The sequence below is a fragment of the Galeopterus variegatus genome, unplaced genomic scaffold (assembly GCF_000696425.1).
Source record: "Galeopterus variegatus unplaced genomic scaffold, G_variegatus-3.0.2 Scaffold2075, whole genome shotgun sequence".
NCBI classification, from domain to species: domain Eukaryota; kingdom Metazoa; phylum Chordata; class Mammalia; order Dermoptera; family Cynocephalidae; genus Galeopterus; species Galeopterus variegatus.
This window is the reverse complement of record NW_007728186.1, coordinates 68,790-90,293: the sequence shown is the minus strand read 5'-3', so window position 1 is coordinate 90,293 and position 21,504 is coordinate 68,790. Positions and strand designations below refer to the sequence as shown.

Here is a 21,504-nt window from a genome sequence, read left to right as displayed (position 1 = left end):
CCTCAAAAAACTAGAAAAACAAGAACAATCCAATCCAAAAGTTAGAGGATGGAAAGAAATAATTATGATCAGAACAGACTAAATGAAACAGAGACCCCCCCAAAATAATACAAAAGACCAATGAAACCAAAAGTTGTTTTTTGGAAAAGATAAACAAAACAGATAAGCCATTAGCTAGACTAACTAAAAAAAGATGAGAGAAGTTCCATATAACAAAAATCAGAAATGAAAAAGGAGACATTACAACCCAAACCACAGAAATACAAAGAATCATTAGAGACTATTATAAACAACTATACACTAACAAATTTGAAAACCTGGAGGAAATGAATGAACTTGTGGACACATACAAACTACCGAGACTGAACCAAGAAGAAACAGAAAACCTGAACAGACAATAACAAGCAATGAAATTGAAGCAGTAATCAGCAGTCTCCCAACAAAGAAAAGCCCAGGACCAGATGGCTTTACTGCTGAATTCTACAAAACCTTTAAAGAGGAAATAATACAAATTCTCTTCGAACTATTCCAAAAACTTGAAACAGAGAACATTCTCCCAAACTCATTCTATGAGGCCAGCATCACCCTGATACCAAAACCAGACAAAGATACAGCAAAAAAAGAAACTATAGGCCAATATCTTTGATAAACATAGACACAAAAGTCCTCAACAAAATATTAGCAATCAGAATACAGTAACACATTAAAAAATTATACACCACAATAAAGTGGGATTCATCTCAAGGACACAGGATGTTTCAACACAAACAAGTCAGTAAATATGATACGCCACATCTACAAAATCAAGGACAAAAACCATATGATTATCTCAACACACCCATAAAAAGTTGACAAAATTCAACATCCCTTCATGATAAAGACTCTCAGCAATTTTAGTATAGAAGGAAACTATCTCAACATAATAAAAGCCGTATATGGGCCGACCCCATGGCTCACTCAGTAGAGTGCGGCACTGGGAGCGCAGCAGCGCTCCCACCACGGGTTCGGATCCTATATAGGGATGGCTGGTGTGCTCACTGGCGGAGCGCGGTGCGGGCGACACCAAGCCAAGAGTTGCGATCCCCTTACCGGTCAAAAAAAAAAAAAAAAAAAAGCCATATATGACAAACCCACCCCCAATATCATTCAATATCATCCTTAAGAACAAGAAGAACAGAGATGCCCACACTCATCACTCCTATCTAACACAGTATTAGAATTACTAGCCAGAACAATCAGGCAAGAGAAAGAAATGAAGGGTATCCAGATTGGAAAAGATGAAGTCAAACTATCCCTGTTTGCAAATGACATGATCCTATATATAAAAAAACCTAAAGATTCTATCAAAAAACCCTTAGAGCTGATAAACAATTTCAGTAAAGTTGCAGGATACAAAATCAACATACAAAAATCAATAGCATTTTTATACTCCAATAATGAACTAGCAGAAAAAGAAATCAAGAGGGCCGGCCCGGTGGCGCACTGGAGAGTGCACCGCTTGGGAGCGTGGTGGCGCTCCCGCCGAGGGTTCGGATCCCATGTGGAGACCAGTTCCCACTCACTGGCTGAGCGCAGTGCGGGCATGACACCGCGGGTTGTGATCCTGGTGCCGGTCCCCGGTACGGGCGCGACACCGAGGGTTGCGATCCCATTACCAGTCAGTAAAAAAAGACAAAAAGGAAAAAAAAAAAAGAAATCAAGAAAGGAAGCCCATTTACAATAGTCACCAAAAAAGTAAAATGCCTAGCAATCAATTTAACCAAGCAGGTGAAAGATTTCTACAATGAGAACTACAAATCACTGTTGAAAAAAATTAAAGAAGACACAAAAAGATGGAAATATATCCCATGACCTTGGACTGGAAGAATTAATGTTGTGAAAATGTCCATAATACCCAAAGTGATCTACAGATTCAGTGCAATTCCCATCAAAATACCAATGACATTCTTCACAGAAATAGGAAAAGCAATCCCAAAATTCATAAGGAACAACAAAAGACTGCAAACAGCCAAAGAAATCCTGAACAAAAATAATAAAGCTGAAGGCATAACACTACCCGACTTCAAATTATATTACAAAGCTATTGTAACCAAAACAGCATGGTACTGGCATAAAAACAGACACATAGACCAATGGAAAAGAACAGAGAACACAGAAATAAACTCAAAAACTTACAACTCACTGATATTTGATAAGGGCAACAGCAGCATACATTGGGGAAAGGAGAGCCTGTTCAATAAGTAGTGTTGGGAAAAGTGGACATCCATATGTACAAGAATGAAACTAGATGTGTATAGAGATATACAAAATCATATATCAAAATCAACTCAAAATGGATTAAAGACTTACATATAAGATCTGAAACTATAAAAATCCTGAAAGAAAACATAGGAGAAACACTTCAGGAAGCAGGACTGAGCAAAGACTTTATGAATAAAACCCCAAAAGCATGGGCAACAAAATAAAAAATAAATAAATAGAGTTATATCAAACTAAAAAGCTTCTGCACAGCAAAACAGTTAATAGAGTGAAAAGACAACTTACAGAATGGGGGAAAATATTTGCAAACTATGCATCCGAAAAGGGGTTACTATCCAGAATATACAAGGAACTCAAACAACTTCACAGTAAAGAAAAAAAAAAGTAACCTGATTAACAAATGGGCAAAGTAGCTGAATAGTTATTTCTCAAGGAAGATATACAAATGGCCAAAAGACACATGAAAGAATGTTCAACTTCAGCATCAGGGAAATGTGAATCAAAACCACACTGAGATATCATCTCACCCCAGTTAGACTGGCCATTATCAAAAAAACACAGAGAATAACAGATGCAGGCAAGCATGTGGAGAACAGGGAACCCTCATACATTGTTGGTGTGACTGTAAATTGGTGCAGCCATTATGGTAAGCGGTATGGAGCTTCCTCGATCTACAGATAGAACTGCTTTACAATCCAGCAATCCCATTGCTAGATGCATGTCCAAAGGAATGGAAATCATCATGTTGAAGGGATACCTGCACTCCCATGTTTATTGCAGCTCTATTTACAATAGCCAAGAGTTGGAACCAACCTAAACGTCCACTGACGGATAACTGGATAATGAAAATGTGGTATTGCATACACAGTGGAATACTACTCCGCCATAAAAAAGAATGAAATTCTGCCATTTGCAGCAACATGGATGAAGTTGGAGAAAATTATGTTATGTGAAATAAAGAAGGAACAGAAAGAACAATAACATGTGTCCTCACTGATAAGTTGGAGCTAAAAAGTAAACAAATAAATGAAAAGAAAGAAAGATAACAATCATCACAATAATATATTGAATTTTAAAAAGGACAGAACAGAACTGAGGTTGCCAGAGTTGTGAAAGAGAGGCCGGGTAAGGGAGGAATTGGTAAAGAGCCATGAAAAATGATTACTTTGTATAATGTCAAATATACTAATTATCCTGGTTTGAGCATAACATGTTGCACACAGGTAATGACATTGAACTCTGTACCCCACAGATATGTACAAGCAACTACATTACAATTTTTAAAAATGTACATTTTAACCATTCCTTGGAAAGTAAATATGAATAATAGGAATATCATTGTAGAAGAATCAGCAATAATATTCACTTACATACTTGATATATATAGTATGTATATACATATATATATTCTATTTTAATTCTTAAAGAAACAATAGAGTCCTTTGTGTTTTTAGCCAGTTATATTTATATGCAAACACATTTTCAATCCTTTTCCAGGTTCAAGTCATTTGGATAGTTTCTTTAAAATTATTGACTCAGGTGAAATCACTTTTTCATAGCATAACTTTTTCCATGTCATATAGGAATATAAACCTAACTTCGACATGCACATTTCAATTGAGAAAAGAGCTTATATATTAAGCATGTCTAGTTTAAGAAACATAAAGTGTAAAATTGAGACAAATTATAGAAAAAGCCTGCTTTAAGACTTTAAAAAAAAATTTCAGTGCCTGACAAATAATCTTGAATAGTTCTTTCAACTCTATTAAAAGTGACAACAAATATTGTTTTCAAATATACTAATAGCTAACATCATTCTAATTTCTCACATTGTGCTTCATTCTTTACTGTGGCTGTCAGGAAGCCCAGGATTAAAGTTTTAGTTCAAGCACAGTTGTGGTCCTATCTCTGGTTTCTGATAAGCTTATATTCTTTTTTACTCTAAGCTATCTCTGTTCTTTATTTCACTGCCTTGCATATGTGTGCATGAAATTTTAGAAGACAACATTTGAATTCTTTTTTGAAGCAAATAGAACTATAAACTAAATGATTGCTCATGTAATTACTTACTTTACTCTTATATTGTCATAATATATTTCTTGAATTCAAGATTTTGAGATTTTATAAAGAAAATAATGTTTTCAAAGATGAAAAGAATGGGGAAAGTGGCCAGCAACTTAAAAAGTCATCAAAAAGTGACATCATTCTCTAATCAGAAGAAAATTGCAAATACATACACATACTTAGATATGAGAAGTTTATTGTTATCATTGTGAATGCTCCAGGGAGATCTTTAAGAACCACAGAGCCTTGACCACACCCTCTTATAGGACAAGGTAGAAAATAAGTTTCTTCTTTCACTGGACAGAATTTAGGTGAATTAAGGTCTTTAAAAAGGTCTTAAAAATTTAAGGTATGCCTAGATGATGAGGGTTTCTTTTTCACCTGAAAAACTTTGTATTTTCCATGTGAACATTTGGTCATTTTAGGCCTGAAGATTATGAGGAAGCTACTAATCCTTCCATGAAAGTAATATGCCAACATCCTGTGTTCAAGGTAACTTTACAAAAAAAATAAGTAAATAAGTAAATAATAAATAAATAGATAGATATATAAATAAATAAATAAAACCCAAGGCACAAATCTTTACGTTTGCCTTTAATGGAGTACAAGCAAAAGCTACCTTCCATTTTTCCAAAGCCACTAAATAGGGTGTGTGTGGGGGTGGGGGGGTGGGGGGGGAGTATAGTTTGGGGTTAACAAAAATAGTAACCTTCTAAGTAAACAGAAAATGGGTCGCTACAAGCTTTGTGTAACACCCTACTGAAAAATCCCAGAAAACTAAGGAAAGAGAAAGGACTAAAGAATGACTCTACAATTTGGATATCTAGGGAAGGTTGACTGACCAGCATTCTCTGGTTAGGGAACCATGCTCTAAACATTACCTTAAAAGGGGATTATCTCATTAAATATAAAGGAAAAAAAGTAGTAGGCACACTCACTGAACAGCCAATGTCATATGATAAGCTAAACAACTCGCCTTGTTTATCATCTTCCAATTCACTCTCAGAGCATCTGTCATCCTCATCTTTCACGTTGTCATCAGCATCTGGTGCCTTCTGTGACAAGGTTTCACTGTCCTTCTCAGGGTCTAAATGATCTGTTTCATCATCTGAGGGTGACTTTGATATTCCATTCATTTTATCATCAGCCTGTCCTTCTCCATTAGCTTTTTCATCTTGTTTCTCCTCAACTACTTCAAAATCTTCTTCATATTCTGAAAAAAAGAAAATCTCCACTATAAGAATGAAAAAAGAATCCTGATACTTAACCCATTTCACTTTAATGGGATCTTTGACTCCATTATCCTCTCTTCTCTGGGCCTTTCTTTGCTTCCTTTTTCACACAATTAGTGAACATGGAAAACTAACAGCAAATGATCAAAGATTGAAATCGGTTACATATACAAGAGCACAAAAGAAATGAAGCTCCAAATGACAGGGCTGAAGCCTAATAAAAGTTCATTTGCAAATGGACATCATCATCTACAATGACCAAAATGGAAAGAGAAGAATTTGATATAAAACAATAAATTAGAAATAAATTAAAAATGAAGAGAACAGGATTATAATAATGAGAGTTAATTTGGAGACCCAGTGAGGTCATATTTCATAGGAAGAATGTTCAAAATATTTGGGTATCAAGTTAATGAATAGTGAAGTGGAAAAATTCAATTAATCAAGTCCAAAGACCCTGAGAAGTGATATCGTGAATAGCACATTCTTTGAGAACCAAATGGACATCAAGAAAAGGAATTATGAAGGATTCTATACCTCGGCCAGAACTGAAATCATATACACTATTCATTCCTACAATAAAAGAAATAATCACAATCTGAGGATAAAAATTCTTACAAAATAGAATATTACTGTCACAGCCACACATTTTCTTCATTCTCTACATAGATACAACAAATCTGTAGCAGGAAAAGGAAATTGTCATATCATATAAACTCCAGCTGTCCCTGGTGATTATAATTTTTCACCTTTCATATTTAATTGTTCCCCTTTTTCCTTCTCCAAAATCTAAACATCTTGAAGTGACAACATGCCAAGGATAGAGAGCAAACGGACCTCATGCAGAACCAATTAAGCAAATGAACAATTATCTTTAAAATAAAAATTATGGGGAAAATAAAGGTTTTCCAATTTTGTGTGTTTTAGTTATTAGATATTCTGGCTTCTCCTCCAGTGGTGGGGGCCTTTTGTATAATTTATTTGAAAGCTGTCCACCTGCTGCAATGAAAGAAACAATTTAGAAATGTATGCCCCGTGTATATGAAGAAAGCTCTGTTAATTCAGAGAACAAACAAGGGAGATGTAAGAAGAAAAGAGAAATTAAAAACTGTAATGAAGAAAGGCAAACAGAGAATTAATCACAAAAATATTTTCATGAAAGATTTAGTACATTAAAACAAGAAATGTGAATATTAGTAAAATAAAAATTTAATATAAGCAAGAAGATGAAGAATTTGGTTTATATTCCATGACACAGAATACTAGTAAAAACAAATATTTTGATCTAAGTATTTCTGGCCGAGTTATACGATAGGTCATCACTTGGCCCACTTAATTGTCAAACAATAAGCTTTCACTGAGAACATTCTCTGTGGAAGAGGATAAAATTGCAAGATAAGAGACATTACAATAAGACAACCCTGCCATCAAGGAATCCCCTATTTTTATTGAGGATATCAGATGTAGGTACACAAGAGATTCATTTTACAGTAGTTTTTATACATGGCCCTCTGTGATGTTAGTTTCAACATTACTGGGCCCAAATGGTATGAATTCTCATATTGGACTCATGATTAATTATATGAAGAAATGTTAAGTAAGTGAAATGGAATCAAAGGAGGATAAGGACTCATTTTAGGGAATCATGGAAGACTTCATAAGAGGAGGAGGTGAGGTTAGCAGAAAAATACACACATGTATCATTTTAGGCCCAGAGAGAACATGAGTGGAGCACTTCAGTTCCATGCACAGTGCTACAGAGCAGTGAAACGTGAGGGTTTTGGAGTCAGGCAGTCATGCTCAAGGCCCAGTTAAAACACTTACTTTGTGGCCTTGGAAAACTTGTTTGTCATCTTTATGCTTTACTTTTTCTTTATTCATAACATGAGTAGTACAAAGCTGCGGTGAGTGTTAAAATTAATACTCCCTAGAACAGTGCCATGAGTGGCAGGTACATAATAAATATGAGGGATTAGTAGTAACAGCAGTTGTGTTGGGTTGGAGAGGGAGTTGGTCATAAAACAGGAGAAATCACACTTTAATGGAGGCACCTGATTAAAATCAGAGCAGTACAAGTGTCCATAATTAGAACACAATTAGTTACATTGAATCACAACATAAAACTGAAGGAATCACATGAACAGTCCCTGCATCCTATTTTACAGCAGCTTCTCTGTTTTCTCTCAAAATATGAAATTCAAGGCTACCCTGACTTTGTTCTACCCCTGCTATCATCATGTCTAAACATTAGCCTTCTGCTAACCACAGCCTTCCTTTAGCATTACAGCTCAAAGCACACCACTTTCCTGTCATCTACTCATGTTTTCAGTATGAATGAACTAATGGTTTGCTTTCCAGAATCCTTTTCATCATCTCTTCTGTTTCCCCCATCCCATTTTCCTTCTTCTAGAGAATGTAATGAGTTTGTTTTCTCCCATCCCCACTAATGAGGATGTGAGTCAACACCAGGTCAACAGCAATCCAGCCGCAACCTTCCCTCACTGACCTTGACTCGACCTTCTTGCTGCCCCTACATCAGCAGCTGTTCTGCAGGGAGCTAAAATCCTTGCCGCTGCTGCTGCTGCTGCTGTTGCTGCTTTTATTTATTTATTTTAATGGAAATGAACATTTAAAGTCCATTAAATGGCCAACACAGAAGAAAGACCTCAGGAAAAACTGTATCATAGGTATAAAGTATGCCACTCACAGTTCTAACCACGTTGGTTTAAGAAAAAAAATAATAAAGAAAATGAAAAGCTTCTGTTGAACATGGCTTTAATAAAGCTCTATGTCTTAAAAGGTAAAACATATAAAAAAACACATCCAATTTGTTTATCTTTGTGTGATTGCACTTGCTACAGATATTTTTAAAGTCTCAGACCAAGATACGAATAAAGACTAGAAGGGATCATGAAGAGAGGTAACTGGGTAAAAGTGTTGTGAGTTAATTTTTTTTTAATAGGCACATTATTTCAGCAATGAGCAAACATAAAGTCCAGTGCTATAACATCTCTGTAACTTGTCTCTTGGATTTCTAAATCCCTTGGGCAGCAACAAGATGAGGTGAAGAAAAATATACCTAGCAGTTACCCCTTTCCGATGCCAGCCCTTCCACAGGTCGCTCCAACCCCTGGCTGTAGTTCCTTTAATCCAGGCTTTGTCTTCTGGGTATAAGAGGTACACTCAGGCAGCTCCCCCTTCTTAATTGTTTGGACCCATCACCCACAACCACGTAGTGTTTAGGACAGCTTGTATAGAACAGAAGTTTGTACAGTGTTTGAAAGTCTGAGCTTTAGAATTACACACACTTAGGTATACATCCTTGTTCCACTGCTTTCTCTCTGTGTGTCTGAGCCTTGGTTTCCCAGCCTATAAAATGGAAGGAGTAATAGCATCTACCACATCAAATGGTGAGGAGAAAAAGGGATAATAAATGGAAAGTGCGTGGCCCAGTGCTCAGTGCCTCACACTTTTATTACTGTTGTTATTACTACTTTAGGTTTTCTCTATGTATGTGTGTATGTATATATGAATGTGCGTGTATATACATGGAGAGAGAAAGAGAGGAGAGGAGAGAGAAGAGAGAAGAAGAAAGCTAAATAGGCAGATGGATAAGCTCCAGAACCCCAAGCCTAGGTCAACCACATTCAGTGAAGGAACGTTCTATTACCATGTATTCATACGGGTTGTACCTACCTGATGCCAAAGCAATTCATCAGTTTCACCAAAGCAAGTATATTCAAAAGCCAAAAAATAGGCAAAATTCTACTTTATCAAAGTGGTCACTGCAGAAGTCAATAGAATCTCTGGCTCACACCGACATAAACACCCTTTCCCCTCCCTAGTCCTTGAAACAAGCACCTTCGACCCTTCTGGGGTTACATCTATCCTCCTCCAAGGCAGGTGACACAGAACTCCACACTGAACAGCAGAGGAAGGTGGTCAGGGGTTCCCCCCATGTAACGAAGCTGCCTAAAGACCACAACCAAGTAACATCATATAATGGATATTTCTGCAAATTTTGATAATCACATTTTTAAAAGTTAAACAAAACAACAGCAGCAACAACAAAAGAATCTTGTGTTATTGATTACCATATTTAAAAGCATGTTCCTGGTCATCTTCCCAAACATCTTGTCCTGGTTTTCCTTTACGTTCCATTTCTTCCACAGCAGTTCTCACTTCTCTGACCCTTGTTTTTATTTCTTGAGCTGAAAAAATGGCTGAGACTCTGTTCTCCTTGGTCTCATTTCTTCTTGGTATCAAGTGCTTTCTATCATTCCTCAGTGTTCCCTCACCTTTCTTCACTTCCTCTCTCTTCTCAGTGCTCTTTTCTTTTCTAGGTTTTGGTGAAGATGTGTTTTTGTCAAGGCCCATTGCAATAATGCATCTATGAAAAATATTAACATGAAGTATTTATTAATCCTTATATGTATTACAGTGAAACCTCAAAGCTTTTAAAATCACTCATGTCTTATTCTAGTAAGAAATGATACAAGAAATATATTTATTATAGTACACATAGGTTAACTTAAACTATTTTCTTTTTATTGACACTAAAATCTTATAAATGAAAACAACAGATTCTTAATAATTTTACCCCCAAAAATGAACAATAAAACTAAGCAACTCATCAACCATGAACAATAATGTTGAACTAAGATTTGTGCTTTAAAGCATATTTCTGGCCTTATAACAAAATCAGACATAGATATAGATATATAGAGAGATATTAATATAAATTTTATATATATATATATATATATATATATATATAATTCAATTCCTTAAATGAGAATTATGTGATAAAAGAACATTTGGGTTTATAAACACAGGGAGATAAAAATAACCAGAAGAAAGATGCCATTCAGTCCTTGATAATTTATTATTCCAACAACATAACAACAAAAGACTTACATACAAAGTTGACCCTAAAAAAATATGATTCATTTTTTTAAGAAACATATGTAATAAAATGTTATCACACCCTTTAACAACTCGGGTGTCTGCACATTTATTTTAATAGAATTACCATTATTGCTTTTAGAATGGCCTTTGAAGCTTGTACTACAATCTTATGGTGATTTTGCTGGCAAGATGCTTTTATCCCTTGGAAATGGCAATAATTTGTAGAGATCATAAAGTCATTCCAACTCAAATCTATTGAACCACACAGATTATTTCAACATATTACAACATTAAAAAATATTTTTAAATCAATTGCAACAAAATTAATATGAATAAATTGTCTTCTATAGCTTTTTTCTCTCTCAAGTTAATATCAACATAAGAATTCCAATATTTATAACATACATATTAATAAAAATGATAATTATGATAATGATAAGATTATTAAGCACTCCCTCTGTGCCAAGCTTTTTGCTGGGTACTCTATATACGTTATCTTAAGGGATTCATTATGCCACAGACCAATAAATCAAGAACTATCATCACCACTTTACAAATGAGAAAACTAGGGCTTAAAAGGTTCCATGACTTGCCCAAGGTTACCCAGCAGGCTAGTGATAGATCTTGATTCCAGCTCGAGACTGCGAGACTCCATCCCCTCACAATGAAGCACTAGATTGTTCTGTTACAGGTGTACGCCTCTGAGATGACTAGTCACACAAATGTTACTTTGCTGGGCTTACCGCCAGGGAAAGTACTCACACTCTCTCACCAGAAACTAACACAATCTAGAGAAGTTTCCACCGAGGTCTAGTGACAATTCATGACCTGAAAAAGTTACCTGACAAACTATCAGTCTCCATATTCCTCTTTCTCTACAACTATGCACAGCTCCTCTCTTGGTGCGACGCAACTACCAGGGAACTGAGTCACTGACAGTGCATAGGTGAAAGGGCCTCAGAGTGCAGTCCAGACTTGTCAGCCTGGGAAGAATAGGACTAATATGTAAAATCTGCAAATTGCCTCCACCTGAATCAAATCCAATGGCAATTTTTTAAACTGAAGATTTCCCTGAATTTCAGCCATCTCCAGTCTAGAAATAGCATAGGAATTGATCTTAATAAATTCTCCCAACAAGCAAATATGAGAACTGAGTTATATCACATAACTTTTCAATATCTCCCCATAAAATAAAGCTAAAAGGATTTGCACTCAAAGTAACTATCAGGCAATAAAACATGAGATGATAAAAATATACTTACCTCACCCATATTAAGCATGATAAATATTTCTTGGCTGTAGTGATGGTGTGCTTAACACGTTTGTTTCCTTGGAATAAAAGTGTCATGAATCTTCACACAATATGATTACGAGCATTGCCTTCTGTTCAAGCTGTTCTTCCCTTATCAATGGCAACACCAAATCCATTGATTCAGAGCCTTTGATATGCTGTTACTTTTGGTTTATGTTGTGACTGTGTAAAAGCTTTAATGCCTCCCTACTGCATGCACAGGCTCTTTATTGCCCATCTGCTGAAGGGAATTGGACAAACTAAGGGAGTAACATCTGTGCTCTCCTCACAGACTACCTATTTGACTTCTGAGTATAATGTGAGGTGTTGATTCTGATTACTAAAGCTCGAAGCAGTCTGCATTCCACTCAGTTAGGCAGTCCTTTTTCCCATATTTCACTCTCACAATTAAAAATAACTGCTGTGCCTCTTTAAACAGTTCCCATGATTGAGGGATGAGTACAATTATGGAATCTTCATACTCTGGAAGTGCCTTTTTTTTTTTTTTTTTCCTCATCATAAAAGTTCCAGGGACAAGTATTTTTTTAAATGAATTGCAAATAATTTTATTTTGAACAAATTGGAGGAATTAATGTATTCCATAAAATAACTAAAAGCATTCTTATGGGTATGACTAAAGAAAAAAGGTTATACAATATAATAAATGATATTGGTCTCCTCTGGGGTAGTTCTCAACTCTCACTGGAATTCTGCTGTCTTAGTGGCTCTGGAATAACCAGAATAGTCTCAAGTGGGGCAAGGACCAAACAAGCAAGGCAGTAGCATTCACCATCTACCCCTGTCACATTGAAACCAGCCTGACTCGACTTTCACCCGATCTGCAATGCGGAGACATCAAATGATCCTACACTGTTCTACTTTGGGCATTCAGATTTCATTGGAAGAGATGGTTACAAAGCTAACAAAAAATTGAAAACCACTTGCCTACAAGAACTGCACATTTTAGTTAAGGATAATAGGTTTTATTCTTTATATTACAATAATTTTTCTATTATTATTTGAAAAGGTTGAAGAAAGAAGCTAGAGGGGACCAAGTGTTGAAATCATAGAAAGAATTGTATAGAGGCTAGTAGATGTTGAATAGAAGAATAGATGTCATCAGACACATTTTGGTACTGATTATTAAACCTCCATAGAAAGTTCTCAGGGTTAAAAACTTACAGCTTAGATTTATATAGCAACTCCCAAAGAATGCAATGTGTTTGCACATGGATTATTGTATATAAGCTCATTAGCTTCCCTGGAGTTAAATAGAAGTGCTTTAAATGACTTGCCCACAAATAAGGAGATAGCATATTTGAGTTGGAACTGGAAGGCAATTCAGGTGGGCCCTAAGTACAGCTGAGCCTTGGTACTATACTGCCCTAGGCCATTCAGTCTCCTATTCCCTGGATGATTCTTTCACACCTCTCCTCTCTCCTAATACCTCCAATCTCTCCTCCCTCAACCTTAACCTTAACCTCAGCTGAAAGATTGATTTCTTGTATGAGAAAATTGAAAGAATCAGCAGTGAACTTCCAGTTGATTCCAGCACATCCACCATCTTACCTATCTTTCTACCCTATATGCAATTCTTCCTCCTGTTATAGAAGAATGTTTCTCCTCTCCTTAAGGTTTACAACACCACTTGAGCCTGAGATCCTATCTTCTCTAGTCTACTCTAGCACTTCACTCCAGCAATTTCCCCCTTTATGTTACGCTTCATCTTTTTTTTTCTTCTCTAGGGTATCAATCCTATCTATTAGCATATAAACATTATATTTCCCATCTTAAAAAATAAAAAGCTCCTTTGACCCTATGTTCTTCCTCCTGGCTACCACCCAATTACTATTATGTACAGCAAAACTTTTTTAAAAAGTTGTCTATAGTCTCTGTCCTTAGTTTTTTTCCAATAATCTCTTTTTTTTTTTTTTCCCTTTTTTGTCTTTTTTACTGACCGGCAACGGGATCGCAACCCTCGGTGTCGCGCCCGCACTGCGCTCAGCCAGTGAGCGGGAACCGGCCTCCACATGGGATCCGAACCCTCAGCAGGAGCGCTGCTGCGCTCCAAAGCGGCGCACTCTCCAGTGCACCACCGGGCCGGCCCTCCAATAATCTCTTAAATCCACTCTGATCAAGCTTACATTCTTACAGATCCACTATAATAACTTGTGCTAGGATCACCAATCACCAATAGACTACCAAATCAATATCCAATCCTCAGTCTTCATTTTACTTAACCTATCCACACATTCAACCCAGTGAATCATGCCCTTACTCTTCAAACATTTTGTTCATTGTCCAGATACCACTGTCTCTGGGTTCTCTCTGTAATCACTGGCTTTTCTTCTGAGACTGGTTCCTCCTATTTCCCTCACCTCTGAAATGAAATGACATGGAACTCATTACTCAGACATCTTCTCTATCTGCATTAAATTCTTTTTTCATTTTTTTTAATTGACAGATAACATTGTATGTTTTTATAACAACAACATGATGTTCGTACATACGTATACACTGTGGAATGCTTAAATCTAGCTAATTAGCAAATGCATTGCCTCACATTGTTTATTTTTGTGGTGTGAGCACATAATATCACTCTCCTCACATTTTTCAAGAATACAAGAAGTCATCATTAACTATAGTCACCTTGCTATACAACAGATCTTTTGAAATTTATTTTTTCAACCTAACTGTAATGACTACCCTTTGATCAACGTCTCCCCTATTCCCCTTCCCCCACCCCCGTAAGCCTCTGGTAATCATCATTCTGCCCCCTAGTTCTATGAGATCAACTCTTTTACATTCCACATGAATGAGATCATGCAGCATTTGTATTTCTTAAGCAATCCCATCCCCTTTTATGACTTTAAGTGCCATCTACATGCAAACCATTCTCACGTGTATGTCCCCAGCCTGGACCTCTCACCAACCCCAGATTCATATATCCAACTGCCCACTCAGCATCGCTATTTGTATATCTCATAGATGTCTTACATTAATGTGTTCAAAGCCAAAACCCCTTTATTCCACCCTCCCCCAAACGTGCTTTTTCCACAGTCCCATCTTAAGTATATATTAACCGGACATCTTTCCAGTTGTTCAGGCCAAAAACGTTTAAATCATCTTTGACTCTGCTCTTTATCTCATGCCCTGCATATCTAATCCATCGGTAAGTCCTATAAGCTGTACCTTCAAAACGTATCTAGAACCAAATCCCTTCTAAGTCTTTCTACCACAATCTCTTCCCTGAGTTAAAGTAGTTTTCACTCTTGCCCCTGTCCTCCTAGTTTATTTTTCCCATAGGAGCTACTGTCATGCTAGGTCATTGCTCAAAACCTATCTTAGAGGCTTCTCATCCTTCTCAGAATAAAACTTAAAGTCCTTGCTGACCTTAGGACTCTACATGGCTTGGCCTCACGGTCTCTCAGACCTCATCTCCTATCTCGTCCTATTTCTTACTTTTGCTCTGGCCACACGAGCTTAGACACATCAAGACACATCAGTCTCACGCCACTGTATATGCTTTTCCTCTACCTAAAGAGCTATTTGGAGGAAGAGACTTTTTTTCTAGTTTCTGCTCAAAAGACATCTCCTCAGAGAGGCCTCTCCTGAACATCCAGCATAAAATAACACCCTCCTATGACCGTTGTCCTCCGTCATTCCCTATATTTCTCCGTTACCATGTTCATCACGCTTATTGTCATTTGACAAGTATTAACTGGTTTCCTGGTACATTATTTGCCCTCCTCCCATTAGAAAAGTCTCCATGGAGACATATACTTTGGTTGGTTTGCCCCTGTTTTCCAGCAGGAAATACAACTACTGAATAGTTGATTCTCCATGAGTACTTTCAGAAAACAAATAAAAGAAATCCCTCAAGCAAGACTCCCGATTTCAAACAGAATGCACAATATGAAAGCTGATAAACAAAAGTCAAAACTGACCTTTTATCAGAACCAGGCTCTAACCAAGAGAGCTAACCAGCCAGCCTGAAAACTGACCTTTTATCATACCTTTTGTTATGCCTGAGACTGAAAGTAGGGAAATAGAATGAAGATATGGCCACACCATAATGCAGGCACATCTCTAATATGCGTAACCTGTAATACCCAACCATACAAGTCAGATGCATGGCACACGCTTTGGGGTTCTGCCCAAAACCAGTTACTAAGAGTAATGAGAAAAAAAACAAAACACAAAACAAAACAACATCCTCCTCTTTCCTCCCCTTCAGAAAAAGAACTTATAGCAATATGAGGAAAGGGAGAGACAGAAACATTTGCAGCAACATGGATGAGTCTGGAGAAAATTGTGTTAAGTGAAATAAGCCAGACAAAGAAATAGAAATAACACATGTTCTCACTCATAACTGGCTGCTAGGAAGGAAGGGAGGGGAGCAAGGAGGGAAGACGGAAGGAATGAGGGAAAGAAAGAAAAGACCACAACAGTATGCTGAACTTTCAGAAAGAGAGAACAAACTTAAGGATACTAGAGATGGGGGAAAGAGAGGGCTTGGGAAGTGATAGATTGGGCAAAAGGCATAAAGAAATATCACAATTTGTAAGAACGAATATGCCAATTTTTAAAAATCTAAAATTAAAAAAAAGAAAGAGAAACAGAATCTAAAACACCACCAGCTTTTATATCTATTATACAATACCTCTGGAAATTGGATGTATATCTTATAATTTCAAATACAGCACTCAGGGTCATAATAAACAACTTTGAACTTAGATATTTTAGGCTCATCTACACTGATTTCTTTCTTAACAAATTATGCAGAGACATGCCTTAGTAAAAGCCTAAGAAGAAAAATTTAGCAAAGCTTGCCCTCTACCAAAGGACATTTGTTTCCATACTTGTAGCAAGGAGATGATCTCTCGACACACACAAACCCAAAGTAGCCTCGTTTGCCTCCAAGTCTGGAACCTTTTCGATGCTTGTATTCACAGCAGGAGCTTAGCCTGTTCACCTGCATCCCATTCAGGAAAAAGGTAAGACTGAAGGGAAAACCATGGTGCCTTTTGGAAATAAACTGAAAGGTCTCTGGAATTAAAAAAAAAAAATACATTAGTGAAAGCAACTGACTTTTGACTAACATTTTCTAAATCACATTTTTCCATTAAGTATAATAATATGCTATAGAGCATCTTAATTTGAGGACAATTTTTAATCTCGAAACATATTTTAGGGGCTGGACAGTTAGCTCAGTTGTTTAGAGAACAGCCTTACAACACCAAGGTCACAGGTTCGGATCCCTGTACCAGCCAGCCACCGAAAAACAACAACAACAACAAAAAAGCCTAAAGCATATTCTATTACTTTTATTAGTAATAGATACTCCATGTCTTTACAAAACTCTTTGATTTGTAACAGAATAATTCCTACAGTTGTATGAGCACTTACTGTGGCCAGGCATTATGACTGATTGTCCTAGCAGGGTTATTTCTCAACAATCATATGAAGTGGCAATATTTCTACCACAAGTTTCTAGGAGGGAAATTAAGGCTTAGAGGAGTTCAGTAATTTACCCAAGATCATACAGCAAGTGGGAGAGTTGTGTCTGCATACAAACATCTTTGTAGATCCTATCTCTCTATCTTGCTGTGCTATCATCTATTGATAAAGTACTTGAACAAAGGCTACTGTGAGCTCAGTAATTCTTTTTTAAAAATTTGTATTTTTAGTTGGGACTTTAAACATCCTGACATACAAGAGTACTTCAAATAGTTCATGGTAAAATAAAATTAAAAGAAAATACAAATCTTTCCATGAACTTTTTGAAGACCCATATATGAAGGGAGCAGAGTTATTTCATACCAGACATACTAGATTCTGTTTGGGTTTGAGATCCCTTTTTTCTCCCCTATCCACTCAAAAGTCCCACCCATAAATAAAGAGCCACTGCCTGCAATTAATAGTTTTTAATCATTCCAATTCTTTATAGTGCTCTTTGTAAAGGTCCCACCTAGGGATCCTAAACCCTAAGTCTGAGAAACTCTAATCTCTACAGAGTGACTCAGAATCCTGCTTCTCATGAACACTTCTAATATCACTTCCTATGGAAAAAAAAAAAAAAAAAGAAGGAGCCTCCCTGAACCCTTTCACTTCTACCAATAATATAGCTGGCAATTTTCACTTATCTACTATGTACACATTTCCTGTTGTACTGACTACAGTATATTAAAATATGGCTACACCAGTGGTTTTCAAACTGTAATGTGCATCAGAATCAACTAGGAGGCATATTCAAACAGATTGCTGGCCTCACCCTCTAGTTTCTGATTCAGTAGGTCTGGGGTAGGGAGCAAGATTTTGCATCTCTAACAAATTGCCAGGTGATGCTGATGCTGCTGGTCTGGGGACTGCACTTTGAACCCTGGTCTCCATGTTTGCTGCCCTGCATGTTTGTGAAATCTATGAGAGCTGAAGCTGATCTTACTCATCTCTGTTTTCCCAGATCCCAGCACAGTGGCATAGGAGACTTCCCAAAAATAATTAGCAAATTATTATTTTAACCTATTTCTTTCAGAGTCATCTAGAAACACAATGTGTACACCACATTGTGTCCCTAAACAAATTTCTAAACCAGATGCAACTTGTTCTAAAGAGTAAACTTATTGAAAAGGTAATTCTGTCATTCATATATTAGGATTTGTGATGTGAAATTAAACAAACTAGGAAAAAGAAAACTGAAAAAGCTAGTGTTTGGGGAAACTAAGATATAATACATTTAAAAGTCCTTTTGTCTTAATGATGAATGGACTCTACAAGTGGTAAGTAGAAAGCAAGTCTGACTGCTTTCATTACAGAAACTTGAACTCTACACTCATGTAACATGATCCATTTGCTGCAGTATCATGCCTCATAACTTCTAAGCCTTAATCTGAGTCCAGGAAGAGAGTGCAGTCAAGGAAAAGTTGGGAATGGGCAGAGAAAATCAACTTCTGGATGTGACAGCCCCTCCACTTGATGCCCAGTTAGCTGGACAGCACATCCAGCTATTATTGCATTTTGGTCTTTCATTTTTTTTCAAACTTATTTAACAAGAATTGACATTCTCTCCCTTTACTCCTTTGTTATTTATTTTATAATTTTGTATTTTAAAATATAGTGACATGGAGCAGTGGAAAGAATATAGACCAGAAATCAGAAGACTTGGTCCACGTCCCAGGTTTTCACTTAGTTGACTGCCCCTCGGTAAGTCATTTAACTTGGTTGAATTTCGGAATTCTCATCTACAAAATGAAGATGGTTGGGGATGTGGTCCCAGTCTACTCACTTCACAGAGCAGTCTTAAAGATTATGTAATGTGCAATATTAGAAAGCATTTTATAATATTTAAATTAGTTATTCATTGTTCACTGACAGTGAGCAGCACTATTTTAGGCACTAAAGGGAAACAAAGTACTGAAAAAAATATTGAATGTGGTCTCCTTGCTCAAGAAGTTATGATCTAGCAGGAGAAGCAAAATTAATATACCAGACTCCTGGAGTGAGGTCACCAAATCCTCTCCCCTTAAAAATTTGTCTCTAGAAATGGACCAAAGACTTAAACTGAGCAGCATTAATTCATGAAAAATGACTGAACTTTAGAAAAAAAACAGTGGGAATCTGCAGCATTCTTGCCTAGTGCTATTCTCATCCTGCCACTATTTCATCACAATGGTTCTAATAGGGTAGAGCAGGCCATAAATAACCAGCAGCTTCACTGTCAGTGGGGGCTGACTTGATTTGGAGCAGAAGACGAAAAACCCCTGGCCCGTGGCAATACCAGTAATAAGTAACAATCTCGGAGGCAAGTTAACAGGGAAGGTCAGAGGTTTTACCATCCTGAGACTGTAGTTCTAATTAGGGCAAGCAATAGGCCAGTGAACTAACCAGAAATTTAACAGGGAGATACAGGCAATACAGCAGACAGGGAGGCATTCAATAAGCTCTCTATATATCCTCGACTAACTGGAAATGGCATGGATGAAAGTATGCCCAACCTATTCATACATCCCAGCGTACTGGGATCTTTTGCCTACGCACACAGAAATCACAAGAGAGCCTGGTGGAAAATAAAAGTTGGAGTAGACTTGAAAACTGCCTGAACTTTGAATGTACTCCTGAATCCACTGCAGTGGACTGAATCGTGTCCTCCAAAAAATTTATGACCACCCAGAACCTCAGAATGTGACCTTATTTGGAAACAGAGTCTTCACAGATATAATTAGTGAAGGATCAAGATAGGATCATACTGGATTTAAGCTTTGCCCTAAATCCAATGACTGAAGTCCTTATAAGAAGAGGATAAGACACACAGAGAGATACACAAAGAAGGGTGCCATGTGAAGACAGAGACTGAGAGATGGAGCCAAGGAATGCCAGCGATTGCCAGGAGCCACCAGAAGTTGGAAGAGCCAAGAAGGATTCTCTTCTAGAGCTTTTGAGAGAGTGTGGCCCTGTCAACACCTTGATTTTGGACCTCTGGCCTCCAAATGTGTGTGAGAATAAATGTCTGTTGTTCTAAGCCACAATTTGGGGGACATTTACAACATCAGCTCCAGGAAACTAATATACCCACAAACAAATCCACTAGCAGAAGGTGAAGCCTTTGCTGGCTCAAGGTGTTTGAGCCCAACCTCTGAGAAATTACTGAACAATCACTAAACTATAAAAACACAGAGATAACTCCAACAGACAAGCCTAAAAAACAAAAACAGAATTTTAAAAAATATGAGCAAAACATCACTGACTATACACCAGGGTGATAAGGGCTGAAATTCAAAGATTTATTCTAGACAAGTTACTAAACAAACAACAAAACTCTCCCCCCCCAAAAGCAACAACAGTAAACTTTGATAGGGAAAAGTCAGAATCCAGAATTTATAATAGCTATAGTACAGTATCTAAAATATTCAGTTTTCACAAAAAATCAAAAGACATGTAAAGAAACAGGAAAGTGTGACTCATATACAGAAAAAAAAAGTAATCAAAACCACTCCCAGGAATTTAATCGAGTGAAATGACAACATATGTTGGCACAAAAACTTGTACTTGTATGTTCATAACAGCATTATTATTATTATTATTATTATTATTATTATTATTATTATTATTATTATTATTATTATTATTATTATTATTATTATTATTATTATTATTATTATTATTATTATTATTATTATTATTATTATTATTATTATTATTATTATTATTATTATTATTATTATTATTATTATTATTATTATTATTATTATTATTATTATTATTATTATTATTATTATTATTATTATTATTATTATTATTATTATTATTATTATTATTATTATTATTATTATTATTATTATTATTATTATTATTCTTGATCAGTAAGGGGATCACAACCCTTGGCACGGTGTCGTCTGCACCACGCTCAGCCAGTGAGTGCACCGGCCATCCCTGTATAGGATCCGAACCCACAGCCTTGGCGCTACCAGTGCCGCACTCTCCCGAGTGAGCCACAGGGCCGGCCCATAACAGCATTATTTTTAATTGCCCCAAACTGGAAATAATACAAATGAGTAATGGATTAAAAAAAAAAAAAGATATATCCATGTAATGGAATATATTCCACGAGATAAGGAGAGATCAACTCCGGCCCATAACAGCATTATTTTTAATTGCCCCAAACTGGAAATAATACAAATGGGTAATGGATTAAAAAAAAAAAAGATATATCCATGTAATGGAATATATTCCACGAGATAAGGAGAGATCAAC

General features: G+C 36.6%; 1 protein-coding gene across 1 annotated transcript in view; it reads right to left on the bottom strand.

The window, feature by feature from the left end:
- Positions 1–21,504, bottom strand: part of ERICH3 (glutamate-rich 3) — a 109,159-nt gene that overhangs the window by 37,520 nt on the left and 50,135 nt on the right. Inside the window, exons 9-11 of the mRNA XM_008580393.1 lie at positions 16,617–16,803; positions 9,650–9,945; positions 5,300–5,536 (exon numbers count right to left, since the gene is read on the bottom strand). Coding sequence (XP_008578615.1) covers positions 5,300–5,536; positions 9,650–9,945; positions 16,617–16,803 — 720 coding nt within the window. The remainder of the gene's footprint in view (positions 1–5,299; positions 5,537–9,649; positions 9,946–16,616; positions 16,804–21,504) is intronic.